The sequence below is a fragment of the Eptatretus burgeri genome, chromosome 3 (genome assembly GCF_056783735.1).
Source record: "Eptatretus burgeri isolate ZD-2024b chromosome 3, Ebu_testis_v1, whole genome shotgun sequence".
Classification (NCBI taxonomy): Eukaryota; Metazoa; Chordata; class Myxini; order Myxiniformes; family Myxinidae; genus Eptatretus; species Eptatretus burgeri.
Window position 1 is genome coordinate 123,411,652 of NC_140963.1, and position 26,451 is coordinate 123,438,102.

Genomic DNA, 26,451 nt, shown 5'->3' on the forward strand with positions numbered 1-26,451 from the left:
TATACAGTACTGTGTAACCAATTAAAGCTTTCTTGTCAGTATGTATATGTGACTATACAAAGTGGTAATATTTCGATGTGCAGCATATATATAAATATACCATCAGAGATGGGAAATCCCCCTCCATTGAAAAATAATTGAAATCAGATAAGCGTTTTTCCATTTATTACAAAAAACATTTTTTTCAAGATGGCCGCCCCAGTCGGCCATCTTGGATCTGGCCACGCCCAAAATCAATAGGGTTCTTCCTTTTCAGGTGGTACATGTGTGACCCAAATTTCAAATCGATATGGCAAACAGTTTATGAGTTATTGCACTCACAGCTATAAATGTTTATGCCCAGCCAGCCGGACGAACGGATGGACGGACGACCACCCCAGTCGGCCATCTTGGATCTGGCCACGCCCAAAATCAATATGGTTCTTCCTTTTCAGATGGTACATGTGTGACCCAAATTTCAAATCGATATGGCGAAAAAACATTTTTTTCAAGATGGCCGCCACAGTCAGCCATTTTGGATCCGGCCAAGCCCAAAATCAATAGGGTTCTTCCTTTTCAGGTGGTACATGTGTGACCCAAATTTCAAATCGATATGGCAAACAGTTTATGAGTTATCGCACTCACAGCTATAAATGTTGACGCCCAGCCAGCCAGCCGTACGGACGGACCACCCCAGTCGGCCATCTTGGATCCGACCACGCCCAAAATCAATAGGTTTCTTCCTTTTCAGGTGGTTCATGTGTGACCCAAATTTCAAATCGATATGGCAAACAGTTTATGAGTTATCGCACTCACAGCTATAAATGTTGACGCCCAGCCAGCCGGACAGACGACCCGGGTGACAACAATATCCCCCTTCCGCCACGCGGTGGGGGATAATAAAACTGCATTGATAGTTAATTGGCGAGTAAAGGAACAAAGTTTCCAAATGTTCCTTAACACAACACATGCTCATCAAATACAGTGAGGTTTCTCTGATGAACAATATGACAGTAAGAACATTGTAAGCCCCAATCAAAAGTGAACGTTGAGATGGGCCATCCTCACTGTATGTCATCATTTCAACAATTCCAGCACAATTCTTGCATACAACTCCCAGTTGAGAACCTCTCAAAAGTACTGTAGACTGTTGGAACATTGTATGGACGAGCAGGCACTCCCACCCTCTGGGCGGGAGTATCCTTCTCGGCCCACCTTCGGTGGGCGGTGCTGCAGCACATTCTTGGAAAAGCACTTCAGAATTTTTGTCATTTTTGAAAGAAATATTATTGATCCCAACATATCATGCTCATATCATAATTTTGCAATTTTGGGATGGTTCCATTTTTTTTAATTTGTTTTTGAGAAGGTTCCAACCATTATGATGAAGACAAAGGAAGATGATTTGTAATACCGGCGACCACCAAAAGTGGCGCTATTTAAAATATATATATATATATATATATATATATATATATATATATATATATATATATATATATATATATATATATATATATATATATATGGACATTATCTGAAAAACAAAGGCCCACTGACATCTCACCTGTGAATGGAGGAAATAACCAATTAGTTCTCAACTAATTAATTAAACCCAGGGTCTCTAGGATTATATAAATAAATTTACTCTTCCCATGCTCTTCTTGCCGAAGAAGCTGCATAAAACAACCATGCAAGGCTACCCAAGGTAAGCCCTTTGTTGTTTCAAACCCTTTCCAGAGTTACTCCAAAGCCATAACGACATTCACAAATAGTACATGCATGATAATCGCAATGCTACACACGCCCTCAGCTGCCGGACCAGTTTAATCACTTGTTGGCGAATCATGAGCGACAGCACATATAGAAACATGCACCAATTAGGCTCCTTTGAACCGCTTTAATAAACCACACAAATGACATACTTATTGTAAATATATATTATATATGTGAACATTTTGTATCTTGAAAAAATGAGAAAATAAATGCGATCTTCCATGCGAGTTCAAATAAAGACGTCAAAGTTTGACATAAATGAGGCAAATGTTTTTTATAATAATGCAGTAAACTGCACAGAGAAATCCAACTCTGGTTTTCCGGATCCAATTTTGAAAAATATGTCATTTAAATATAAACGAATATTGCAACAAACATTTTTGGGTTACTTTTTGTCAAGGAAACTGATTCCGACCGTATTTAGATGATTCAGTTGCTTAGTTTAGTCTAAAATCGTGTTTGGAACCAAGCTTTTCTGCTCCTTATCCTCACTCTCATTCATTCATTTTTTTTCTTCTTCATATTTGACATTCCGATCAATTTCTGTAATCACAGAAATCCGCTGCACACCGTGGTATGACTTGTTCAAAAAAAAAAACAACCAAAAATTCATAACCCAAATCATAACCATAACCCTTATTTTTGCTCTACTTCCTTCAGGTTTGGTCAAATTTGACATTCCGATCCCTTTTTGCACTCAAAGCAATTCCCTTCAAACTGTGATATGATTTTTTTTCTAAAAAAATTAAAAAAATCAAATATGAAAAACCATAATCATAACCCTAACAGCTCAGAAGCCGCTGTGGTTTATATTCTTGACATGCTATGGTGCTCAGATTTTAGCACATTGTCAAGGGAGCAATTTCAGTTAAGCATACCAAATTTCGAGGTTCTATCTCAAATTAAAACAGAGATATGGAAGTCATCATCTTAGCCAATCAGGAGTGAGGTATAATTGCTTATCTTTTTAAGTGTTTTTTTCAAAACATGTAAATTAACACCTCACTTGCTCCTATGAATGTCCAAATAATCGTCTTTTTTCATGATTACAAGTACAACAATGTAAAGTATTGTTGTGTTTTTGGGTTAGATGGAGGAATTTCTTCGGAAAGGCAGGATTGTCTGGAGTAACATGGTCCGTGCATGTGTAGGAGACATGCCAATGCAAATTAAGTAGGGAAACTGAGCTTGTGTGACTTGTCGCCACGTGGGGGTGGTGCTGTGTTAATTAGGTAAGGATTCAGGATAATTTCCCCAGTATGTGATTGTCTACAATTGCACCCAAACATTAGCCACATCGATCTACAAGATTTTGGAATAGGCAAATTTAGTGAAAAAAAAAGAAAAAAAAAGTATCGAATCCTGGGAGATTGAAAGCAACAAATCCACAGGAGTGGATTGGAAGGTGTGAAGGAAACTAGAATGGGTGGACGACACTCTTGAAACTGACCAACCTGCGATGACTTGCAATTAGGGTAAGGTGCCTTGATGCTTACTGTCCCAAGGGTCCAGTTTTGCTAGAAATTGGGACATGCGTAATTAGGATGGGAGTGGGCAAGAGTGACTTAATGGTCGGTTGAGTGGCAACAGGGGAGGAAATGGGATGTTGGATTGCGTGGGTGGGGAAGATGTATGGGACCACAGGAACGGATCAAGCTCTGGAGGAGTGGTGACTGCGGCTCCCCCTGAGGTAGTTTGTCCCTCGCAGCCGGTGGTGTCTGGAGGTGGGGACCCATCAGAGGGGAGGTTTGTTGGGCGACCAGCAGTAGGGAGACCCCTGGCAACACAGATGAGGCTGAGGGAGGCTGGATGGTGGGGAGACCCTCCCCAGCAGGGCGTACGGCAAAATAGCTGTTTGGCTGTCAAGGACCGTGTGATTGAAGGGGAGGGGGGGAGGGGAAGCAAAGGAGTCATCAGTCAGGCGACTTGTTTTTTTGGACTGTAGGCGTCAGAGATGCTCCCACCATCATTGTTGTGCGGTGCCTCCGAGTTGAGGATCACATCTGTGTATCATAACGTTTAAGCCATGGTCTTGCGGGGTTTGGAATGAATTATTGATATTGGGTGTATGTGTGTGAGTCAAGGTTCACTTGGTCCATGTCACTGACCTGTACCGGGGAGACGGGGCTCACGGAGACTTGGAACAGGTAAATTGGGATGGCTCTGCAGGTAACGCTGGGTATTGTGGCATCCACCAGGGAATGCAGTCTTTAGAAAGGAGTTGTAAAAACGTTAAGTTTTGGTTAAGGTTTTGTCTATTATAGTAGATTTGTGTGTTTTCTGACATTTTATACCTGCCCCGGGAGTTAGGAGCGAGTAACCAAGAGTTTTGCAAATATTTGAATAGTTGTGTTTAAAGCTGCTGTCACACCTTGACGTTTTAGCCAGTGTATGGCAACGTATCAAAATGTATGTAAAACGCTGGCGTCCGCTGAACTATTGATGTTTTTTTTTCAGTTTTTGGCGTATTCATAACGAGTTGGATGAATGCATAACGTATTAGTAACGTACACAGAACGTTTTGATCACATATAGATACAGTAACTTATACCAACGAATGCTGAGCGAGTTGTTGGCGTTCACAACCTATGCCCAACGATAGTCTAACGTATACATAGAGCGCGGCAGCGTATTGCCGACGATCACGTGGCGTAGCCTATTAAAAGGCTGCCGCTCGACGATTCAAATCATAACCGCACTAGACACTAGGCCCTGTCACACCTTGACGTTTTAGCCAGAAGTAGGGTGAATATACTGATTCTGGCTCACTTTTCCCCATGTAAATGAATGGGGGATTTTCAGCGATTCTTTTTTTTCCCCCTAAAAAGTAAACCCCCTTTTTATCCCAAGGTATATTTATTTGTCTCCCCTTTTAACCTCAGGACACTTTTTTTCAAATAACCAATGCAATAAGATAAAGATTTGTTCAAGTAGTAAAGTAGTAATGTGATTTGTTAAAGGTGATTCTAAAGAAATATCTGAAACGTCTAAGCCTCGGGACACTCTTTTTCAAATAACCAATGCATAATGTTTTGCTCACTCATTGAACCTATAAAGATGTGTTCATTCTCAAATTCCTTCAATAGTTTAAGTTTCTTTGCACAATAATCCCCATCTAAAATATTTAAAAATAAAACATTTGAATCTTTATATTTTTCAAGATACCCCTTTTGTGTCATTATGAAATGATATACTTCTCTTAATGATCTCATCTGACCACCTCCTGAGTTACATATCATTTTTTTTCATAAACCACGCCATAAACAAGTTTTGTTTCAAATGTTTTCAGTTCATGCTGTGAAAATGAGGAAGTGTTTTGCGACAGTCATGCTGTGAAGAAATAGGAAGTATTCTGTGAGAGACAAGGCCTCGTGTTTATATTTTAAATCAGAACACTAACAGGCTTTGAAACGTAAGTTTAATCAAAATCATTTGAAGCATTTTAATTTTGTTTTTAAAATCAGTCATACTACTTGTGAATGTATCGCCCACGTATTTCCCAAGCTGTCTCGCCCGAAGCGTCATTTCCTGTGGCCACACCCGATGATTAGGCAATTTCCTCATCATTGCCTTATAAGTGATTCGCCAGACAAAGTTTCTGCCAGACGGGATTTTCATTTTTACCACCTTGTACCAATGGTTTACAACTGAGACATGAACTCTTTCTTCTGACGAAGAAAACAGCTCACCACAAAGTTGGTAAGTTTGTATATGGGTTCCTCTTTGAACGATGAAGCAATTGATTATAAATTAAATCGTGATAATGCTAAAATATATATTTTTTCCTGGCAGGTCCTTCGAAGAAGAGCAGTTTACATATCACGACGAGGTGCATGAAATGAATGCTCTTATTGAAGAGGTCAATCATCTTAGAAGAGAATTGAAAAACATTTTTAATGACTGGCACGAAGTCTTATCACGGCCTCTGATCTCAAGTGAATTACACCAACGGTGAGACACGTGTGTGTGTGTGTGTGTGTGTGTGTGTGTGTGTGTGTGTGTGTGTGTGTGTGTGTGTGTGTGTGTGTGTGTGTGTGTGTGTGTGTGTGTGGGGGGGGTATGTGTGTGTGTGTGTGTGTGTGTGTGTGTGTGTGTGTGTGTGTATGTCTGTCCCTGTCTGTTTGTCTCTCTCTATCTCTCCCTGTCTGTCTCTTTGTCTCTCTGTCTGTCTCTCCATCTTTTCCCTTGACTCATTTTTTTTTTTCAGCTCGATCACACAACAAAAACTGTTGAAGCAATTTGGTACAACACATGATTTTCTGGAGGTAAATGTTTCTGAATTATTATTTCGTTATTTGTTTATTTATTCTTTTATTAATATCACTCTCTCTTTTGAATGTAGCCTTATGGCTGTTGGTTGCATCATTAGTTTGGACGCGGTTATGCCAGTACACTGGAATTAATTTTATTGGCCTCGGAAGGATGACAGGCTGAGTCGGCCTCCTGGTGTGTTAATTCAGTGGTCAACGAGGCTTGAACTTAGAACCAACACCAGGCTTATTAATATTACCATGTAATTATCTTTATAAAACCTAATTATTATCCACTTTTTGTTTCAAAACAGAATATGGTGTCTGAGTTTCGAAATCACAAGACATCTGAAGAAGATTACTGGGAAAGATTATACATTCTCGCAAATGAATATTTAATGTTTTCAAATTTGATTAATTATATTTGCTTTGTTTACAATTCTTTGATTTTGAATTACAAAAAGAGTATGAAGACATGAAGAGGAGAGGGAGGGAGGGGGGAGGGGGGGGGATAGGTGCGCTCCCCCAATGACCCATCACCCCCTCTCCCACCCCCTCCCCTCCCCGTGTGTGTGTGGGGAAGGGTGGGGGTAGGATGAGGAAGGTGGTGGGTCAAAGGTGGGGGGCGCACAGGGGGATGAGGGGGTGGGGCTTCTGTGGGAGGGTTTGTGTGGGAGGGGCTTGTGTGGGTGGGGCTTGTGTGGGGGGCGTGTGTGGGCGGGGCGTGTGTGGGCGGGGCTTGTGTGGGCGGGGCTTCGGTGGGGTTTGTGTGGGCGGGGTTTATGGGGGGGGGGGCTTCGGTGGGGTTTGTGTGGGCAGGGTTTATGTGGGTGGGGCTTGTGTGGGTAGGGTTTATGTGGGAGGGGTTTATGTGAATGAGGCTTATGTGGATGAGGTTTGTGTGGATAAATGGATGGGTGGATAGAAGGGTGGATGGGTGGATGGGTGGAGCTTGTGTGGATGGGTGGAGAATTTTTTAATTAAATAAACATGTTTTGTGTGGGGAACTAATTATCTAATTAACTAATCACTAATTATGTGAATATGATGAATGTGGGTGGAGCTTGTGTGGGGTTTGTGTGTATGGAGCTTGTGTGGGGTTTGTGTGTGTGGAGCTTGTGTGGGGTGGGATTTGTGCGTGGAGCTTGTGTGGGGTTTGTGTGGAGCTTGTGTGGGGTGGGGTTTATGTGGGTGGGTTTTGTGTGGGCAGGGTTTATGTGGGTGGAGCTTGTGTGGAGTGGGGTTTGTGTGCAGCTTGTGTGGGGTGGGGTTTATGTGGGTGGTGTCTGTGTGGGCGGAGTCAAAAAGGGGCGGAATCAAAAAAATTCAATTTATCTTTGTCTTTTGTAATTCCTGTGAATAAAATAATCTTAAAATCTCTTCCCCTTCTAAATCGTATATCTTATAAGTCCAAGGAACCGTATCTATTACATAAACAATTTTTAAAAGTTTGTTCGTCCATCGTTTAATATAACCTTTTTCAAAATGAGATTTCTACCTATATAGTCTTACGATATCACCAACTTTGAACTTAGGTTTTCTGACATTAATCTCTTTTTCATATTTTAATTTTGTAAATGTTTCTGATGGTTTCATATTTGTTGACGTGTGAATCGTGTCATTATACTTATCCACAATATCCTGAATAAAAGATGACCATTGTTGTGAACGGAGTTGTGTGAATTTTTTATATAGTCTCTCTTTTAAGGTACGATTAAAACGTTCAACAACAACGGCCTTCCCTTCATGAAAGGTACTGTATAATGTAATACTGTTATTTTTTAGAAAATTCATAAATGTCTTGTTGTAAAAACTCTCCACCCTTATCAGTCCACAAATTTTTAGGTTTTCTCTTACCTTTAATTAAATATCTGTTGAAAGACTAACATAAGAGTATTACCTGTTTTGTTTTTTAAAGGGACAACCCATGCGTATCTACTCCTCAAATCAATAACGGTTAAAGCATACTTGTACCCCTTATCATTATTGAGTTCAATCAAATCAGCGGACCAGATATAATCAACTTCCTTGGAATAAACCTTCCTTCTCTGAAACTTTGTGAATATTGCTTTGTGTAATTCATCAGCTAATTGCTCTTCAATCTCAATGACATCATTAGAGCCAATAAGTTTTTTGAATTTCCAAGTCCAAGTTTCAATTTAGCACTGATCATCTTCTTCACGATGAACCGATCAACTTTTTCTCTCAAGGTTGGATTTTGTATCAGAGACAAATTATACAACATTTCTCTATCGGCTTCATGCTTTTCTTCTAAAGCTGTGGTATTCCCATAATCAATATCGTGCCTCATGCACACTTCATCAACCCTATTGATGGGTTTACTCCATGCTTTTGGATTATCTGCCTCATCTAATCTTTGATCCAAGTTTGTGCCTGGACCACAGAAAGAATACCCTGGTAGATGTAATTCCCCTGGTATTCCAGTAGTTGTAAGTTTACTTCCTGATAAAAGCTTTTCGATATCTCCTCCGAGTTTGTGTTTAGAGATAAATTGAATTTTTTTTTGAACCACACACCGAACATATACCTTTTTGTGTAACCCTGTTATTTTTACTTTTAAAAGATGAAATATTTTTAGTATTAGTTTTATTTTTACATTTGAGACAATAACTCATTTATTTCTGAGAAAACTTCCTACAGAGAGCGAAAACATTTTTAATTTCCAACATGCACGTTTGAATCTTAATTTTTAAAACATAAAGAATCCTGAGAAATGCCTTCACTCTCTCCTCCATTTATTTAAGAAAAAAATGAAAAAACTTTAATTAAAGTCAATATCCTGTCCTTGAAAACAGTTTTATCGAAAATATTGTTAATAGACTTGTCAATTCTTTGTTTTCCTCCTCGGTGGGTTGAGTTATTTTCTGTAATCCCACCAATCTTTTTTTTAAATCTCACTGGTTTCCATATTTTCATATTTATTCAGTCTCGCTCTTTCTTCCCTCTCCTCCTTCTCTCTCTTCTCTCTCTCCTCCTTCTATTTCTTCTCTGTTTCCTCTTTCTCTTTCTTCTCCCTCTCCTCCTTCTCTCTCTTCTCCTTTTCCTCCTCTTCTCTCTCTTCAACTTCCTCGTCCCTTACTATCCTTGAATCGCTTACACCCCATAGAATATCATACATATATTCCTCAGGATTTCTTGTTATTCCTGTATCCAAAATATTTTTTTTTACAACAGGAAACCAATAAAATTTATTTTGTATTTCTAAAAGAGCCTTACGTTTTCTTAACTTTTTAATATTCTCATCATTTAACATTCCTTTTAAATCCAAAGTTGTTGGTTTATCAACATCAGCATAATGCCAATCTTTTATTGAAAATACCTCATTCTCTTGTTGTAGAAGATATTTATTAAAATACCGAATACCCTTTTCTTGAAGGTATGCTTGGACACAGAAATGAAAATTTTCTTGAAGTCTTCTTGCCATCATTTATGTATTAGAAATATATGTTAGAATAATATGATGACACGAAACACCTCACCATCTTCCCATAGTTAAATCATTTTGTATTTCCTTACTTATATATAATCCTGTTTTTTTCTGTTTTCCTGATATAAACTAGGGCAAAACCATGAGTATATTTACCCTGATTAAATTCTTTTATTTGTTGTTTACAAATCGTGGCTCCACAAAACTCATTCTCTATACCAAGTGGATAATATTCTTCCTTACGCGACTGATTTAAATGTTCCAGGTCTTTTAGGTAAATTTTAAATGACCAATTATACCCTAAATCATTCATATCATACCCCCATTGTTATATTCTCATACAAACGATACGCCCTTCTTTATAAAAAAATTATTTTAATTCGAACAGTGAATTCTGTATGACCTGGAGATAAAATCATCACTTCTGTATCTTTGGAATACACGGCCATTTTATTTAAGGATATATATTGTGATAAATCACTTAATCTCACCAAGTCATTCGCGTCAGTCGGGGTTGGATAATTTTTTTTAATTTATAAGCATTTTTCATATTAATATTTTTGGTTATATTATATTTATGTCATTCAGCCTGTGCTTTTGTGTAATAATTTGATAATTCATATCCAGTTCTTGGGATACACCAAAGATAGAACCATCTTTACCAACATGTCATTTATATGAGATTAAAAATAATGTCATAAATTTTTTTTCTTTTTGTTGAGTTGAAATAACACATCCAGACATAGTTGACCACAACAATTGGAATTTCATTCTTGGACTTGAAATGTTTGATAAACATCATTCTGTTAGAATTTTATGACTTCAACAGGTGGTGGAAGACCAAAACTATCAAAATAATATTTGTCTTGATTATTAAAAATACAAACCCAATGAGAACCGTTCCCATTATTATCTTCGAAGTTCATTATAATATTCTTTGTATGTTTAGGCACATTTGTTAATTCATCTCTCAAACAAATAACCACCTGATGAATTTTTAATTTCTTACAATATTTGACAAGTTGTAAATTTGATGTTGTATTCTTTACAAATTCTTTAAACCACTCATCAATGCTCATTTATTTATTGGAAAGATATAATCCATTACCTCTTTTAGTTAATTTTACACCTGCTTGTGTGATAGAAGAAAGCATAGCTCCAACTACAAATCTTGCTTTATCAGGCAGACCTTCAAGTTTTTCAGGAAAATCTACAATTACACCACTTCCACTAATTTGTTTCTCCAACTCTTTGTTATGTCTTTCCAATTCTTTTTGAGCCTGGAGTTGAGCCTTCCTTTCGTTGGCAGTTTTCACCGCTGTTGAAATACCACCCATCAATGCTCCAACCGCACTTAAACCAGCAAATAAAGGAATTAGAAATGGGAGAAATCCTCCACTCGTCTCTCTTATTGAATATTTTTTTCAGCATTGGTTTTGTCATTTTAATTTTAAGTGAGCCAGTATCGTTCAAGATTTTAACCTGTTCTCTTGTGAGCAAAACATCAATTCTTACTGCTCCTTTTCTCTGAATTGTATAAACGTGAATCGAACAAGGCTTTTGATTTTGAACACAAGATGATAGTTTATGAAGATTGATTTGATTAACATTTACCCCAGTTGGTACTTTGCCACTCATTTATTTAACAAAAAATTATGTGAGACGAATCATAACACCATTATCTGTATTAATCTGTAATTCTGTTTCTTCGAAAAGCAAACAATATGCATCAACTTCTTCACTCTCTCCTCTTTCAATGTATAGGGAAGTATCCACTCGATTAGACTTTATAGTTTCCTTTGAGCGCTCAGGTCAAACGGATAGACTGTATACAAACTTTTAAATGCTGTCAAATCCTAAATAGGTTCTTTATTTCCATTACTTTCACACACCTTTTGGAAAGACTTGTATGCTTCAGCATAATCATTTTTTCCCAATTAATTTCCAATCTATCTCGTGGATAAAATGTTCCATCTCGAGAAATACGAAGTTGTTTCACCATAGCATTATCACTCAATGCATTATTCTTATCAGAAGCAGTATCGCCATTTGGTTTCTTTAAAAATGATCCACAGATATCGTGGCTTTCCTTCCAGAACACCCAAATTCCACGTGTAAGTGGTTTGGTTTAGTTTAACGTGTTGACATCTTCTTTTGAGGTATGATACACTGAGTGGTTTATTTGAGTTAAGTCTTCTATTCAACATCTCTTCTGTTTTAAGATTCGGAGTATATTCACTAATATACCAAATAATTTCCTCAATTACAAATTTATTCTGATCACCAAAAGCACAAGCAACACCAAAAAGTAATCTATTTTCATTGTCATTCCTTTGTAGTTGAAATCTAATTTTAAGACCATACAGAAGTTTATCATGATCACAAAATCCAAATATACCTTTAAGAGGAACTGCCACAGTAAAACTATTAACTGCTTTTGTATCATCAGGATACGTTCCTTTCCTTTGAGTATATCCATTGTCTGTGGTTGTTCCCGTTGACATATCAGGAATAAAACTTTCGACAGCCCCCTTTCCCATTCTATCACTGAATGTATATAGTGTAAATTTCATCATTTCAGATACAGCAGAGACATAATCAACCGCTTCAACTTCTTGTGTTCCAATGTACAAACGAACACTATCAAACATTTTCCAGAAGAAATCATTTACGAGTGTAGCATTTGTGTTATTCCCAGCCTTAGTGAATTTAAATTTACACAACAAGAAACTTTCGGATAGTTTCAAATAGATTTGTTGATTATTTATTTCAAAACTTTTGTACCATTTGCATTCCAGTCTGTTCCAGTTATTGCATTTACCTTGAAGTAATCCTCTTTTTTAGTGGAGTTTGAGATAACAATGGTATCATCCAAATCATAGATACTATCAATTGCTTCCATACTTATATTTATTTTGGAAAAAAGATGTTTAAACTTTTGAAACCCTGACCCAAGTATTTGAATTATTTTATGTCGTTCTTGGGGAGACAACTGAGTTTTACCTTTATTAATTTCTTTAATTGCTTGTAATTTATGAGATTCCTTTTGGGCATCTTTTACGCTCTTTACAGCACCTGCTAAATTTCCCACAGCAGAAGCAGTTGAACCAATTAGGTCTTTATGTTTAAGAATAGTTGAACCGATACCCATTAGAGTATCAATTATCCCATCTCCTCTAAATTGATGTCCGACACCCCTTTGTCTCTTAGGTTTATAGTATCCTCTACCAAGAACCAAACCTTCAACCTTGTCGTATGGGGAAAGGAACATCCCATCCCCTGTAATTATTTTATATTTTCCCAACTCGTGTTTCCTCACAATAACCATCGTATTTATTTATTGGAAAACTTCACGTAGGTGAATTCTGATGGATATAACTTCTCCATGAAAAGAAATCATACGATTATCTTGGTCGGTTATCCTAAAATTTACTCTGTGGATATTTTTTTCCTGACACAGGGAGATAAACCAAATTTTTGGGTTCCATATTGAATTTATAACCAATTGGGGTTGAGTATGCCCTGAATGAAAATATTGTATTTGTTTTTATTCCATCATTATAAGCACCATCAATCAAATCACAGTGAATTAATACCAAATTTATTCCTGAGGATATTTGAATGACATTATCACTGTAAAACGTCCCATTCGTTTCAATATTTTTTGAGGAGAAACCCAATAACTCTCTTCATGAATTATCAATTGTGAAATCAACCTTGTTGTTATTTTTAAGTTTAATCACTGATTTTTAAGTATGTTTTTGAATGTCTATAACAATATTTTTTGGTTCATCACCCTGTTCATTCATAAGACGAGCAATTTCGGAAGATATTTGAGAAATCTCATATGCTCCGGGTGAGACTGTTATCGTTTTGTATCCACTTCACGGATTATAACTAAACTTGTCATTTTTATCAGTTATATTAATTAAGGTATTATAAGTTTCCATGGACAATAAAGATGCCTCATATTCTTTTGTTGGGTCAAGTTGTAGTGGGTATGGGAATGAAGATGTGTGGTCGCTTGTTGTGAAATTAAAACTCAGGATTGTGCTTCTCATCTTATTTAATATGAGATAAAATGTCTTTATATTGAGGTTTATTAATTATTTTCATATTCATCAACTGGTCTAAAATGGCTGATGCTTCATAAAACAATTGTTATTTCGAGCCTTCTTACTACCGAATAGCAATAACAGTCTATTAACTAATTGTGATGGGTCATTTGGAAGAAAACTAATACCTGAACCAAGGATACTTAAAGCCTGAATAATGTGTTTCTCCTTCTCATTTTTCCTACTTTTACCAGAAATACTAACCCTATAATTAAGAGTGTTCAACAGATCAATATATACTCTATCATCATTATTTTTCATATCCAATGGTTTATCAATATACTGTGATTCATCCCTCACAGTTGAACCTTGTCTTCCATCTTTTGTGAGAAGAAACATTAATCTCGGAGTTAGTTTAACAGGGGGTTGAGCAGACCCCAATAACTTTAATTCATCATTAAATATCAATTGCTTTTCTTGAACAAGATGAAATATTGCTGGTTGTTCTGTTGGAATGAGTCCTGCTTTGGTTTTTGAATCCGCTGAATATTCATTGTTTTGACGAGCATTCACAATATAATCAGGGGGTCGATTAATCTCTTCCAGTTGTTGAAATAAACCTTCATCATCATATTCTAATTCTCCTCAATGCTCTAATTCTTCCTCAGTCATTTAATCAAAACCTTTTTACATTTGAAGTTTTTTCAGAGTTAATTCTACTGTGGGAATTGTGGAAACATCTTTCATTTTTTCTTGGGAAGTTTTTAAAAGTGGTTTAAAAAATTTCTCTTGTTTCTTTTCAAATGGCTCTTCACCCGTTAGTTTCTGTCTGCGTTTCTTCTTTATGTCTTCCTCTTGTTTTACAACTTTTGAAACCAACTCTTGATGTTCCTTAAAACTTCTTGCTCTTTCTTTTGCATCCATTTATTTATTGGAAAATATCATTTCATATCTCATCTTGTTTCACAACAATATATTTATGTTTTTCAGTCGTGTGCTTCATGTAATCCCCAAATACCTTTTTACTGCATAATGTAGAACAATTGTCTCTCCAAAAATTGTTTTTTGTATTGAATTTAACTTGAATAAAATAAAAGTGTAAGCATTGTTTCTGATGGAACGACAAGGAAGTTGAAAGTATGATTGACCAAGATAAATACAATTACAAGACGAATGTCTCCCTCTTGTGTCGTAGCTGTCCATTACCATTTGGTTTCTCTCATTAACACAATCATCAAAGATAAAGAGGTTCTTTTTAGATTTATTCAAATCTTGGGGAGATGGAATATAATCCGTATTATCACTAAGAATACAAGTTATCGCTTTTGATTTCTTTTTACATCTCTGTTTATCACAAAATAGTTGAATTATATCTTCAATGTTATTATCATTTAGGTTTTTTTGAAGTTTAAATAAACTGATTATATCTTCTTTTTGAAGACCAGCATTAAAACCTTGTGAGAGTAGTTGATAGTCTGGTTGAAAACTCGACTTTGTGAAAATTATTAAATTATCATAATCTAAAAAGTTGGGAGTCAGGAGCATCTTCAAAAGTAAGCAGGTTTTTCCACATCCGCTTGAACCAACTATGAGACATCTTAATGAGTTTGGAAGATTTTTATGATTGTTAAATTTTATCTTATTTTCCCAAATGGGTAAAAAAATCATTCATTTATATATTTGGAAAACAGGTTATTTAATTTATTGTTGGCTTTTTTAGAAACTCTATATTTTATCCTAAGTTCAGGTTTAATTTCAAGATAATCCATTATTTTATTTATGCAATATCTTGTGTTGATATTTCCCTGAAAATCACATCCATGAATAATATATAACAACAATCCTTTGAACATTTCGCTAATACGTTCAGTTTCTTTCCTTGTAAGGAAAGGTGTGTTATCACCCTCATACTTTACATTCATTTCTCTAATCAATCTTGTAAAGTAATTCATTTTTGGTGTAAATCTAAAATAATTATGTTCCTTTTTAAATTTTTTATTATCATTAATTAGAAGATAATCACAAAATATACATTGTTTATAGGCTTTTGACGATGTGTTTAATCCCCGTCTTTCACACGCAGGACAATTCTCAAATTTGTCATATGGAGAATCAGGGAAGTCTATCATATTTATAAAGTAAAACTTTACTTAAACTGAAATTCATCTTCGATATCATCTTCAATACTTTCAGAATCATCTATAAAACTACTTTCATAACTATCGTTTGAACACAAACTTTCAGAATCATAACTATCGTTTTAATGCAAACTCTCAGTATCATAATCACTCTCATAATCTTCAAAATCTTCAGTTGAATATTGACTAATATTTAAATAGTAGAAAAAAACATTACCATCGATATCTATATACTTTTTTTCATTAACAGATTCATCTGCTACATTTTTTTTATATTAAAGGTAATTTTAAAATTATCCTTAACTACTCTTGAACGAAATGTCATTTCACCTGATATATTGACATCCTTTATTTCATCAGGATTTACATCTTTAGGGTTGTTGAAAAAAATACAAATTTCTCCTTGCTTATTACAGATGGTCTTATCTTTTCTTTCTCAAGCTTCATCCATAAGGTTTTTATTTTTTGATACTTTTTCTTGTTTCATTGCTTTTTCAAGTTTTGAATATATTTCCAGAAGGAGAAGAGAAACTTTTCTTAGAGATACTTGAATTGATGTTCTTCCAGGTATATAAAAGCCCTTCCACTGAAGTAAATTGAAGAACTCATATTATTTACCATAATTGTTTTTATCCAATAGTTGTGATATTTATCTTTGTTCAATTTTACATCCTTGACATATTTCTCAGTATCTTTTACAAATGAAGGGATTGATTGAAACTTGTCTTTTGTGTCTTGAAACATTGTATTTATTAAGTGAAAAAAGTTGGAGGATAAAGTTGTTTTAAGCACAGATTCACCTGTAAAATAAACGAAATTTTCATCAAGAAAATTTTCATTTAAGCAAAGTTTTATTATATAAATATGGTGAATACAACGTACTGCGATGTTTGTAATCACGAATATAAACATTATAGAAAACACCTCCGAACCAACAAACACACATTTAATCTATTTCATCAAATATCTCCTCTTGAGTTGGAAAGAAAACATTGTGATATCTGCTCAAAGAATGTTTTGAAGAGTAGTTATAAAAGACATCTTCAATCACAAAAACACAAGAAAAATGAGTTTAAAGTAAAGGGAGGCTATTATATTGAAAACACTGATGGGGCATTTAAAGGGCATATAAAAATAAGGATTTTTCAATTTGGAGAACGCGGTCCATCATCAATAGCTGAATCAATTGAAATAGTGAAACCTGATGTTGAAAAAGTTATTAAAAAGACATTAAAAGAAATGAAAACTTTAAAGTTTTATATGGGAGTGAAAATGAACATGAAAAGACAAGATGAAGAACAAACTCCTTATATGAGAACAGATCTTCATTTTATAACATCATTTCAAGATTTTTTTGAATAGTGGGGTTTATGAAGAACTATCAAGACAAGAGGAGGATGTTGATAATACAGTGGTAGGAAGTGGATTTCATGTTTAAAAAATCATCTTTTTAGATATGCACATTCTAAAATCAAACCCTCTTAAAGCTTCTTCTTATATTGAATTACCAAAAGAAATAAAACTAAAGAAGGCAGTTGTTAATATTAATAACAACAATAACAAATGTTTTCTCTGGTCTGTTCTTGCTCACTTACATCCACCAAAATGTAATTCAGAAAGAGTAAAACAATATATGAAATATGAGAATACCTTGGACATTAAAGATTTTAAATTCCCAATGCCACTAACAGATATTACTAAATTTGAGAAAAAGAATAATCTTTCTATTAATGCATATGGATTAACGGATACAAACAAAGTTCAAATATTAAAAATTTCAAACAACTATAAAAATGAAGAAACACACATTGATCTTTTATATTTTAGTGTTGGAAAGAATTCACATTACACATACATCAATAATTTATCAAGATTAATCTCTTCTCAGGTATGCAGAGCAGCAAACAAAATATATCCTTGTAAGCGATGTCTTAATTCATTTCATACAAGAGAACGATTAGAACAACATTCAAAATATTGCAGTAATCATAAATCAGCTGTAATTACAATGCCTAAAGCTGATGAAAAAATTTCATTTGAAGATTATAATAAATCTATCATGCACCCTTTGTGATATATGCTGATTTTGAATGTATCCTAAAAAAGATAAATACTGCTTCTCCTAATCCAAAAGAATCACATACAAATAAATATCAAAAACATATTCCTTGTGGTTTCTGTTATTATATCAAATCATATGTTGGAGAAAAGTATAATAAACTTGAACATTATAGTGGAAAAAAGCTTCACAAGAGTTTGTAAAACGATTAGAAAAGGATTGTATAAGACTAACTAAATTAATGAAAGAAACAAATGAAACGATGAAATTCACCGAAGAAGAAAAATTAGAATTTAGAAAGAACAATATCTGTCATATTTGTGAGGAGGAAATTGAGGAGTCTAAAGTTAGGGATCATTGTCATCTTTCTGGTAAATATAGAAGTCCCGCTCATTCCTGTTGTAATCTTAATTATAAATTTCCTCCTTTTATTCCAGTCTTTCTTCACAACAGCGCCAACTATGAATCACATCTATTTATAAATGAACTTTCAAAAACACCAGGGAATATTTCTGCCATAACAAACACAAGTCAAAAGTATATTTCATTTCCAAAAATTATATTCACACAACCTTTAACACGAATTAGGTTTCTCGATTCTCGCAAGTTTATGGGAACACCACGAGCTGACCTTGCATAAAATCTAAGCTCCACGGGCTCTTTTACAAATCTTAATTCATTCTTTCCAAAAGAGGAAATTCTCACTAAAGAGGAAATTCAGATTTTAGAGAGAATTCAAAGTAAAGAGGAAATTCTAATTAATGAGGAAATTAATGAAGAAATTCTAACTGAAGATGAAATTCTAATTATAAAGAAAATTCAAACAATGAATGAAATTCTAACTAAAGAGGAAATTCTGATTAAAGAGGGACTTCTAACTGGAGAAGAAATTCAAACAAGGAATGAAATTCAAAGTAAAGAGAAAATTTTTACAAGTAAGGGAATTTATCCTGATGATTATATGGATTCATTTATGAGATTTAAAAAAACACGACTTCCTTCAAAAGAAAGTTTCTATAATAACCTTTACGAAAAGGAGATAAATGATAAGGAATATAAACATGCACAAAAAATTTGGAAAATATTTAAGATAAAGAACCTTGGAGAATATCGTGATTTGTATCTAAAAACAGATGTTTTATTGTTAGCTGGTGTGTTTGAAGGTTTTAGATCACTCTGTCATCATAAAAATTGTTATGGATTAGATCCTGCCCACTATTTCACAGCTCCTGGTTTAGCTTGGAGTGCAATGTTGAAAATGACAAAACAAGACATAGATTTAATCAGTGATGTAGATATGCTTTTGATGATTGAGAAGTCTCAGAGAGGTGGAATATCACAAGTCTGTTCAAAAAGATATGCTATAGCAAATAATAAATATCTTCCAAATTATGATCGTGAAAAAGATGGTAATTATTTGATGTATTTTGATGCTAATAATTTGTATGGATGGGCAATGTCTCAATCTCTGCCTTATGGTAAATTAGAGTGGGTGGAAGAAAAGGATTATGAAAAGGCTTTGATGAATATTGTTATTTCTTCTCAAGAGGAATTGAATGAGGAAGAAGAAGGTTATTATTTTGAAGTTGATTTGAGGTACCCGAGTGATCTTCATAATAAGCATAAAGACCTTCCTTTTGCATGTGAGAAAAAACCCCCAAAGAAAGAATGGTTAAGTGAATATCATAAAAGTTTTAATATTAAAGGCAATCAACAAAAAAGTTATTAACAACATTCTATGATAAAGAGGGATATGTTTTGCATCAGAGAAGCTTGAAACAGTCTGTGAGAGAAGGATTGAGAGTAGCTAAAATTCATAGAGTTTTAAAATTTGAACAAAGTCCTTGGATGAAAAAGTATGTTAAATTCAATACAGATATGAGAACAAATACAAAAGTAAAATTTGAAGGGGACTTTTATAAATTGATGAATAATGCTGTCTTTGGAAAGACAATGGAGAATGTTAGAAACAGGCAAAACATTAGATTTGCAACATCTTGGAAAGAAGCTTCTAGATTGATAAATAAACCAAGTTTTAAGAGAGAAGAGGTTTTTTCAGAGAACTTTTCTGCTATTCATATGGAAAAGGAAAGTATTGTAATGAATAAACCAATTTATATTGGAACAGCAGTTCTTGATTTATCAAAGATATTGATGTATGATTATTTGTATAATGGCTTAAAGAAAGAGTATGGTGAAAATGTTTTATTGTTGTATATGGACACTGATAGTTTTATTCTAGATGCAAAAACTGATGATGTTTATAAAGATATGAAGAAAAATATTGGAGTATATGATACAAGTAATTTTAGTCAGAAGAGCGAGTTATTTTCAAAAAAGAATGAAAAGGTTATTGGTAAGTTTAAGGATGAGTTGGGTGGAAAAGTAATGAGTGAGTTTATTGGATTGAGAGCAAAGGCATATGCTTATAAGTATGGTGATCAGATTGATAAAAGGTTGAAGGGAATAAAGAAATATGTAATAAAGAAATCAATAACTTTTAGAAATTATTATAATTGTTTGATGAATAAGAAAGAAGAATATAGGAAAATGAATACAATAAGAAGTTATCAACATAGGATATATAGTGAAGAAGTAAATAAAAAGGCATTAGGTGCCTTTGATGATAAGAGATTTATTTTCGATAATGGAATAGATTGTGTTCCATGTGGATATTGTATGATAGAGTGAATATTTAATCATAGAGTAGACAGAATACAATATGAGTTGGGGTTTTTAAGGGCTACCTTCGTCTTTTTCACAATATATAAATGGTCGAACCAAGTATTAATCAAACTAAAGAGTGGAGAAAATCTCAGTCTTGGTATATAAATGGAAAACATAATGAACGTGAAAAATATCAAATAAGTCTTCTTGAAAAAATAACTAAAACAAAGGTAAATGAATAAATCAGTGAATCAATTTCAAAACTAGTAAGTTAGAGGATGTAAAGAAAATAATAAATATCCTTGAATGGACTGAAAACTTTGATGGTTATCAATTGAACAATGGAAAAATAATTTACTACAATCTCAAAATGATATGCAACGCAGGAGGTGGTCAGATGAGATCATTAAGAGAAGTATATCATTTCATAATGACACAAAAGGGGTATCTTGAAAAATATAAAGATTCAAATGTTTTATTTTTAAATATTTAAGATGGGGATTATTGTGCAAAGAAAATTAAACTATTGAAGGAATTTGAGAATGAACAAATCTTTATAGGTTCAATGTGTGAGCTAAACATTATGCATTGGTTATTTGAAAAAGAGTGTCCCGAGGCTTACATGTTTCAGATATTTCTTCAGAATCACATTTAACAACATGCAAAACTGTTTGATGTTTTTATCTTGGAACATTACTACTTTGCTACTTGAACAAATCTTTATCTTATTGCATTGGTTATTTGAATAGAGTGCTCCTAGGTTAAAAGGGGAGACAAATAAATATACCTTGGGATAAAAAGGGGGTTTACCTTTTAGGGGAAAAAAATATGAATCGCTGAAAATCCCCCATTCACTTACATGGGGAAAAGTGAGCCAGAATCAGTATATTTACCCTACTGCCAGCGTATGCCGACGTACGAAAAATTTGCCGAATACGCTGGCACATGTCGAATACGTTATGGGTAAGTTTTGTATATGTGAAGAGCACGCTGAAGCACGCTGGCATATGTCGTAGTACGCCGAGCACGTTGACAAATATTAAGCATGCTCAAAATTTTTAGACGTTTGCCAGCGTATGACGCACACGTTCTGCATACACTGGCCATAAGTTGTCGGCACGTTATGCGATCGCTGACACACGTCAACACACGTTACTTTAAAGTTACTCATAAGTCGAAACAAGTCGAGGTAATGTTTAGCGTACCCGAAACTTATTTATAACCTATGAGTAACGTGCTTTGAACCTATGAGTAACGTGCTTTGAACCTATGTGTAACGTATCTCCAACGCATATTGACGTATGTAGATGTATTTGACATCTTCCAGACGACCACAGAACTTACTGAACGTGTTACTAACTTACAGCTACCGTATAATGGCGTATTGGCAGCGTTTAGGGGAATTGGTATATAAAAATGGGGTTCACACAGGTGGAACCCGTCAGTGTTCCAGACTCCATGGTTTATTTTTTTTCTTCTTCGGCATGACAGTGATGTTGACACTTTGATTTCTAGTGCAGTTATGATTTAAATCGTTGAGCGGCAGCCTATTAATTACATTAAATTATAACCGCACTAGAAATCGAAGTGTCAACATTACCGTCATGCCGAAGAAGAAAAAAAAATAAACCATGGAGTCTGGAACACTGACGCTAAACATTACCTCGACGTGTTTCGACTTATGAGTAACTTACAAGTAACGTGTGTCGACGTGTGTCAACGATCGCGTAACGTGCCTTCAACTTGTGACCAGCGTATGCAGAATGTGTGAGTCATACGCTGGCATACGTCAAAAAATTTTCAGCATGTTAAAATTTGTCGACGAACTCGGCGTACTACGACGTATGCCAGCGTGCTTCAGCGTGCTCTTAACGTATACAAAACTTACCCATAATGTATTCGACGTGTGCCAGCGTTTTAGACACATTTTTCATACGTCGGCATATGCTGGTTATATCGTCAAGGTGTGACAGTGGCTTAAGGGGTGGAGAACGTTGAGGAGAATAGGTGTTAGCTACGGCTCGCTTGCCACAGCCCCTCCTAATTTATTTCATAGGCTGAGTAGGTGTGAGTCGGTAAGTGGTAAGGCTGCAATGGTAATGACTGCATTGAACCTTGCAGGAGCTATGGTTCCGGGTAAGGGGCTGTGTTATGTTTGTGGGGTAGATGGAGGAATTTCATTGGAAATATGGGATTGTATCGAACAGCATGGTCCGTGGACGTGGAGGAGACATGTCAATGTAAATTAAGTCGGGAAACTATGAGCTTAAGTGTTACTTGTCACCGCACGGGAGGTGGTGCTGTGTTAATTAGGTAGGGATTAAGGATAATTCCCCCAGAAGGTGACTGCCCCCTGACCTGTGACCTTTTCTGATGTATTTGTTTTACAAACCAGCAATAATAGAATTACGTTTTGTAAAGGCAACGGCCATTACAATCGAGCTGCGTGACCAAGTAGGAAGAAGCCCCGCCTCCAAGGGTGACGGCGGGCGAAGTCACGCCCCCCAGGCTGAGGATTGATGGGCGTGACGTGAGAGGTAGGAAGAGGAAGAAGAGCGAGGAGGCAGCAGATCAGATAGGACAGGGAAGGAGCTCGTAGCGAGAAAGGAACACACAAGTGCGGAGTGAGGGTTGAACCAGTAGTCGAGGGAGGAACGTGGCTACATGGAGGAGCTTGCTTTGCTCTCCTCTCAGCACGACAAAGGCTGTACGATTCTCGTGCTGTGTGAATTTGCGGCGTGCTGGGCAAGGCGCTAGCCGTTGACCATTTGGCTGAGCCATGTCGAGTGTGCATTTGTGAGGAGGAAGAAGAGAAACGGGTAGGAAGCAGGCGATCAGAGAGGATGGAGGAAGGAGCTCGAAGCAAGAAGCAAATGCACGGGGGTGAGGTGAAAAGGGCAGGAGAAGAGAGACACGTTCGGAGACAAAGGCTCAAAGTGGGACAGAAGCGAGAGAGGCAGGATCAATGGTCGAAAGAGCAGGGCATTATGGCTCACTTTCCCTCGATGCACGAAGAAGACGGCACGATTGTCGCATTCGTGCTGAGGCGAATTGGCTCGCGTGGTGGAGCAACATGATAGCCATCGATTCTTGGCTGATCCTGAGAGACCGGCCTCGAAGTCTGGTGCATATCACCGAAGAGAGCAGCTGCATTGGCCAGCGCGATTGACGAGGAAGCCGCGCAGCGGTTCCTGAGCCCTGACATCAAGTGCCGTCTTCAAATTACCTCCTGTACGTCTTCCTGCCCAGAGAGAGTACCTGGGCGCCATTTTGAGTGAATTTTTCCCACGCAGACAATGCCATTTTGGTGACCTTCAATCTTAAGGAACCCATCCCTGGGCACACAACTAAAGGAGGGATTTTTCGGATTTTCGGATTAAAGGAACTAAAGGAGGGATGCCGGGATAAAGGAGGGATTTTTCTTTTATGATTCTGTTCCCTCGTCTGTGTTTAAGTCTGCGTGGAGGCGCCGCGATCAGATTTAGATTTCGTGTACCTCATGTTTTTCTTTCATTATTATAATCTGAAGTATTGTCATTGTACATCTTTGATTACCATCATTAAATTATCCATTTAATTTAATGTCATCTGCTTGTGTCTGTGTATCTGTTGTGGGTCAAGTACAACAGGTGTGCCTTCGTCCTTTACCGCCGTTTTTTTCCCACGCACAAATTAATCTCCGAGAGTCTCGGCTGTGGGCCTCCAAGGAGAACTGTTTGGCCATCCGTCCAGGTAGGGGCTAAACCCCTGGAAAACATCTGTAAATGAAAATATAAATAAATGAAAAAAAGAAAAGAAAAAAAACATAAATGAAAAATCAAATGTAGGTGAGCGACCCGAGACAATGGGAAACACGGTTCATACTCCATTAACTAGCGTACTCCATGATATGTACTGCACATACATACATAAATCCATGCATGAGTTATTTTCTCGATACAAAACTAATTCCCACCATTAACTTATCATAAATTAACATCCACATTCCTCTGATAAAGATGAAACATCTCGCATTTATTCTCTAAAAATGAAATTTGACCACAGTACCCACATACATTGGCCGACTCTTTTTGACAGATGTACTGGGATCATTAGTTAACCAGACTCTGGTCATGGTTGGTCATGGTTTTGTTCATGGTTCATCATGGTTCATGGTTCATGTGGCCACTCTGAGTCTGGTAAGTTTGTGCTTCAAACCCTGGCCAAATCATACTGAAGACTAACAAGTTTGAATGAGCTAAGATCCTCGTCCTCTTAATGAAGACGTCATAAAAACGAATATGACATCATTGTGATGTATCAGGTTTGCGATAAATTATCTGTGCTAATGCCCGGCTTGATTCCCGCAACCATAATTCAAAAAGCTTGCCTAGTTTCGGAGATAATGGTTTAGGCGATTTCCATTAGCGACGATATTATGTCAACTTTTTTTCTTGGAAGAATTTCCAAAATCGGAGATGGTTACTGTCTGCGCGTGGGCTTTCTGCATCAACTTGGCAAATTTCACAAAGATCCGATGAAAACTCTGGGTTGTGAAACAAAAAAATATCAAAAAATAGGAATGAAGTCATAAAAATTGATATAACGTCATAGTGATGCATCATATGTGCGGTAATTCATCTCTGCTAATGCCCTGTTCGATTTCCACAAACAGAATTCAAAAAGCTTGCCTAGTTTCGGAGATAATTTTTTAGGCGATTTCCATTAGCGGAAATATTTTGACGTCATAACTTTTTTTTCTAGGAGGAATTTTCAAAATCGGAGATGGTTACTATCTGCGCAGGGTATTTCACATATATACGCCAAGTTTCAGGAAGTTTCTATGAAAACTGTAGGCTGTGAAACAAAGAAGTCCACAAGAACAACAACGTGAGTAAGACTTAGAGATCCTCGACGAGGATCTAAAAATTGGTATATGTGCTGCTTCCTTGCTTGATGCATTTAAAAAGAATAGAGCAGACAAACAACCATACATTGGGAGCCATTGTGCAAGCTTGATGGGCCTAATGGTATCCTCCAGTGTTGAAGATCCTGGTAAAGGAACTCCCCTTTTTTTTAAGAACCAAGAGGATTATGGGACAACAAGCATGATGCTCCAAGTATGCAGCAACTCTGCTAACATGACACCAGAATCACACTTCAAATTGTCTGTTAACCCCAACCGACAACAACAATCCTTCCAGAGAGGTCTTCATATGAGGTCTCGAATGACACCATCAGTGAAAAGAATGTGTTCAACTGCATGTTTGACCCATAAAGACCCTGTGGGGATTTGTCCCAAGGTCTTGTCTTGCATAAAATTAGATTATTTAATTTTATATTGCAAATGGAAACTTTTGCTTTCACAAATAGTGTCATTTCCTGAAAATAATGATGTAATTCTCTTTGATGGAAGTGTAACAGATCATAGTTTTCATCAGATCTTATTCTGCAAGTAATTGTGAAACAATCTTTACAGCTCAGAAGCAATCAAACAATACTGAGAAGCTAAAGTAGTTAAGGTCTACACATCATAAGGAGGGACTCACTTTGAGGCAAACAGCAGGCGGTGCGATCACTGTTGGAACTGTGGAGCTGGGGCAGGCTTAGACTCCTCTGCAAGCAGTTTAGGTTCAGTCTTGGCATTCCCTGATTCCCATCCATCGTGCATCTAGATCCTTTTCTGCCATCGCAATCTGAAGGCTCTTCTGTCCGTCCAATGATTTCCCCCGACACGCACCTGTGGTTGGGCCATTGGGGATCCCGACACACAGTGGCAGAAATCTTGGGGCTCCCACCGGCTGAGTGGGCTCTTCGTGGCAAATCACATTCTTTCGGCGAGCAGATACAGCCACGCTTGAAAATGTTAACTCGTGCTCGAATATATTCGAGACTTTCATTGGTCAAGACTACTTCACATGGTGAATTTAATGTTGGTGCAACCAGGTCGAGGAAACTTTGCCCAGTGTGAGCTGTATCCATGGCCATTTCAGCTTGTGGGGAGTTTGGTCCTTGAGAAAAGCACATGCTCGCTTCCAAGGCAGCAAAGGACTCCATCATTCCAGGGCTGATGCTTCCTGGCCAAAGTTGTGGAAACACA

The 26,451-nt window shown here is 36.3% G+C and overlaps 1 protein-coding gene across 9 annotated transcripts in view; it reads right to left on the reverse strand.

Annotated features, from left to right (window-relative positions):
* The window catches only part of LOC147030900 (protein ENTREP2-like), a 312,148-nt gene that overhangs the window by 31,784 nt on the left and 253,913 nt on the right, over positions 1-26,451 (reverse strand). For all 9 annotated transcript variants that reach the window (XM_085875459.1, XM_085875457.1, XM_085875456.1 and 6 more), the window contains one exon: positions 25,901-26,428. In XM_085875459.1, coding sequence (XP_085731585.1) covers positions 25,901-26,428 — 528 coding nt within the window. The remainder of the gene's footprint in view (positions 1-25,900; positions 26,429-26,451) is intronic.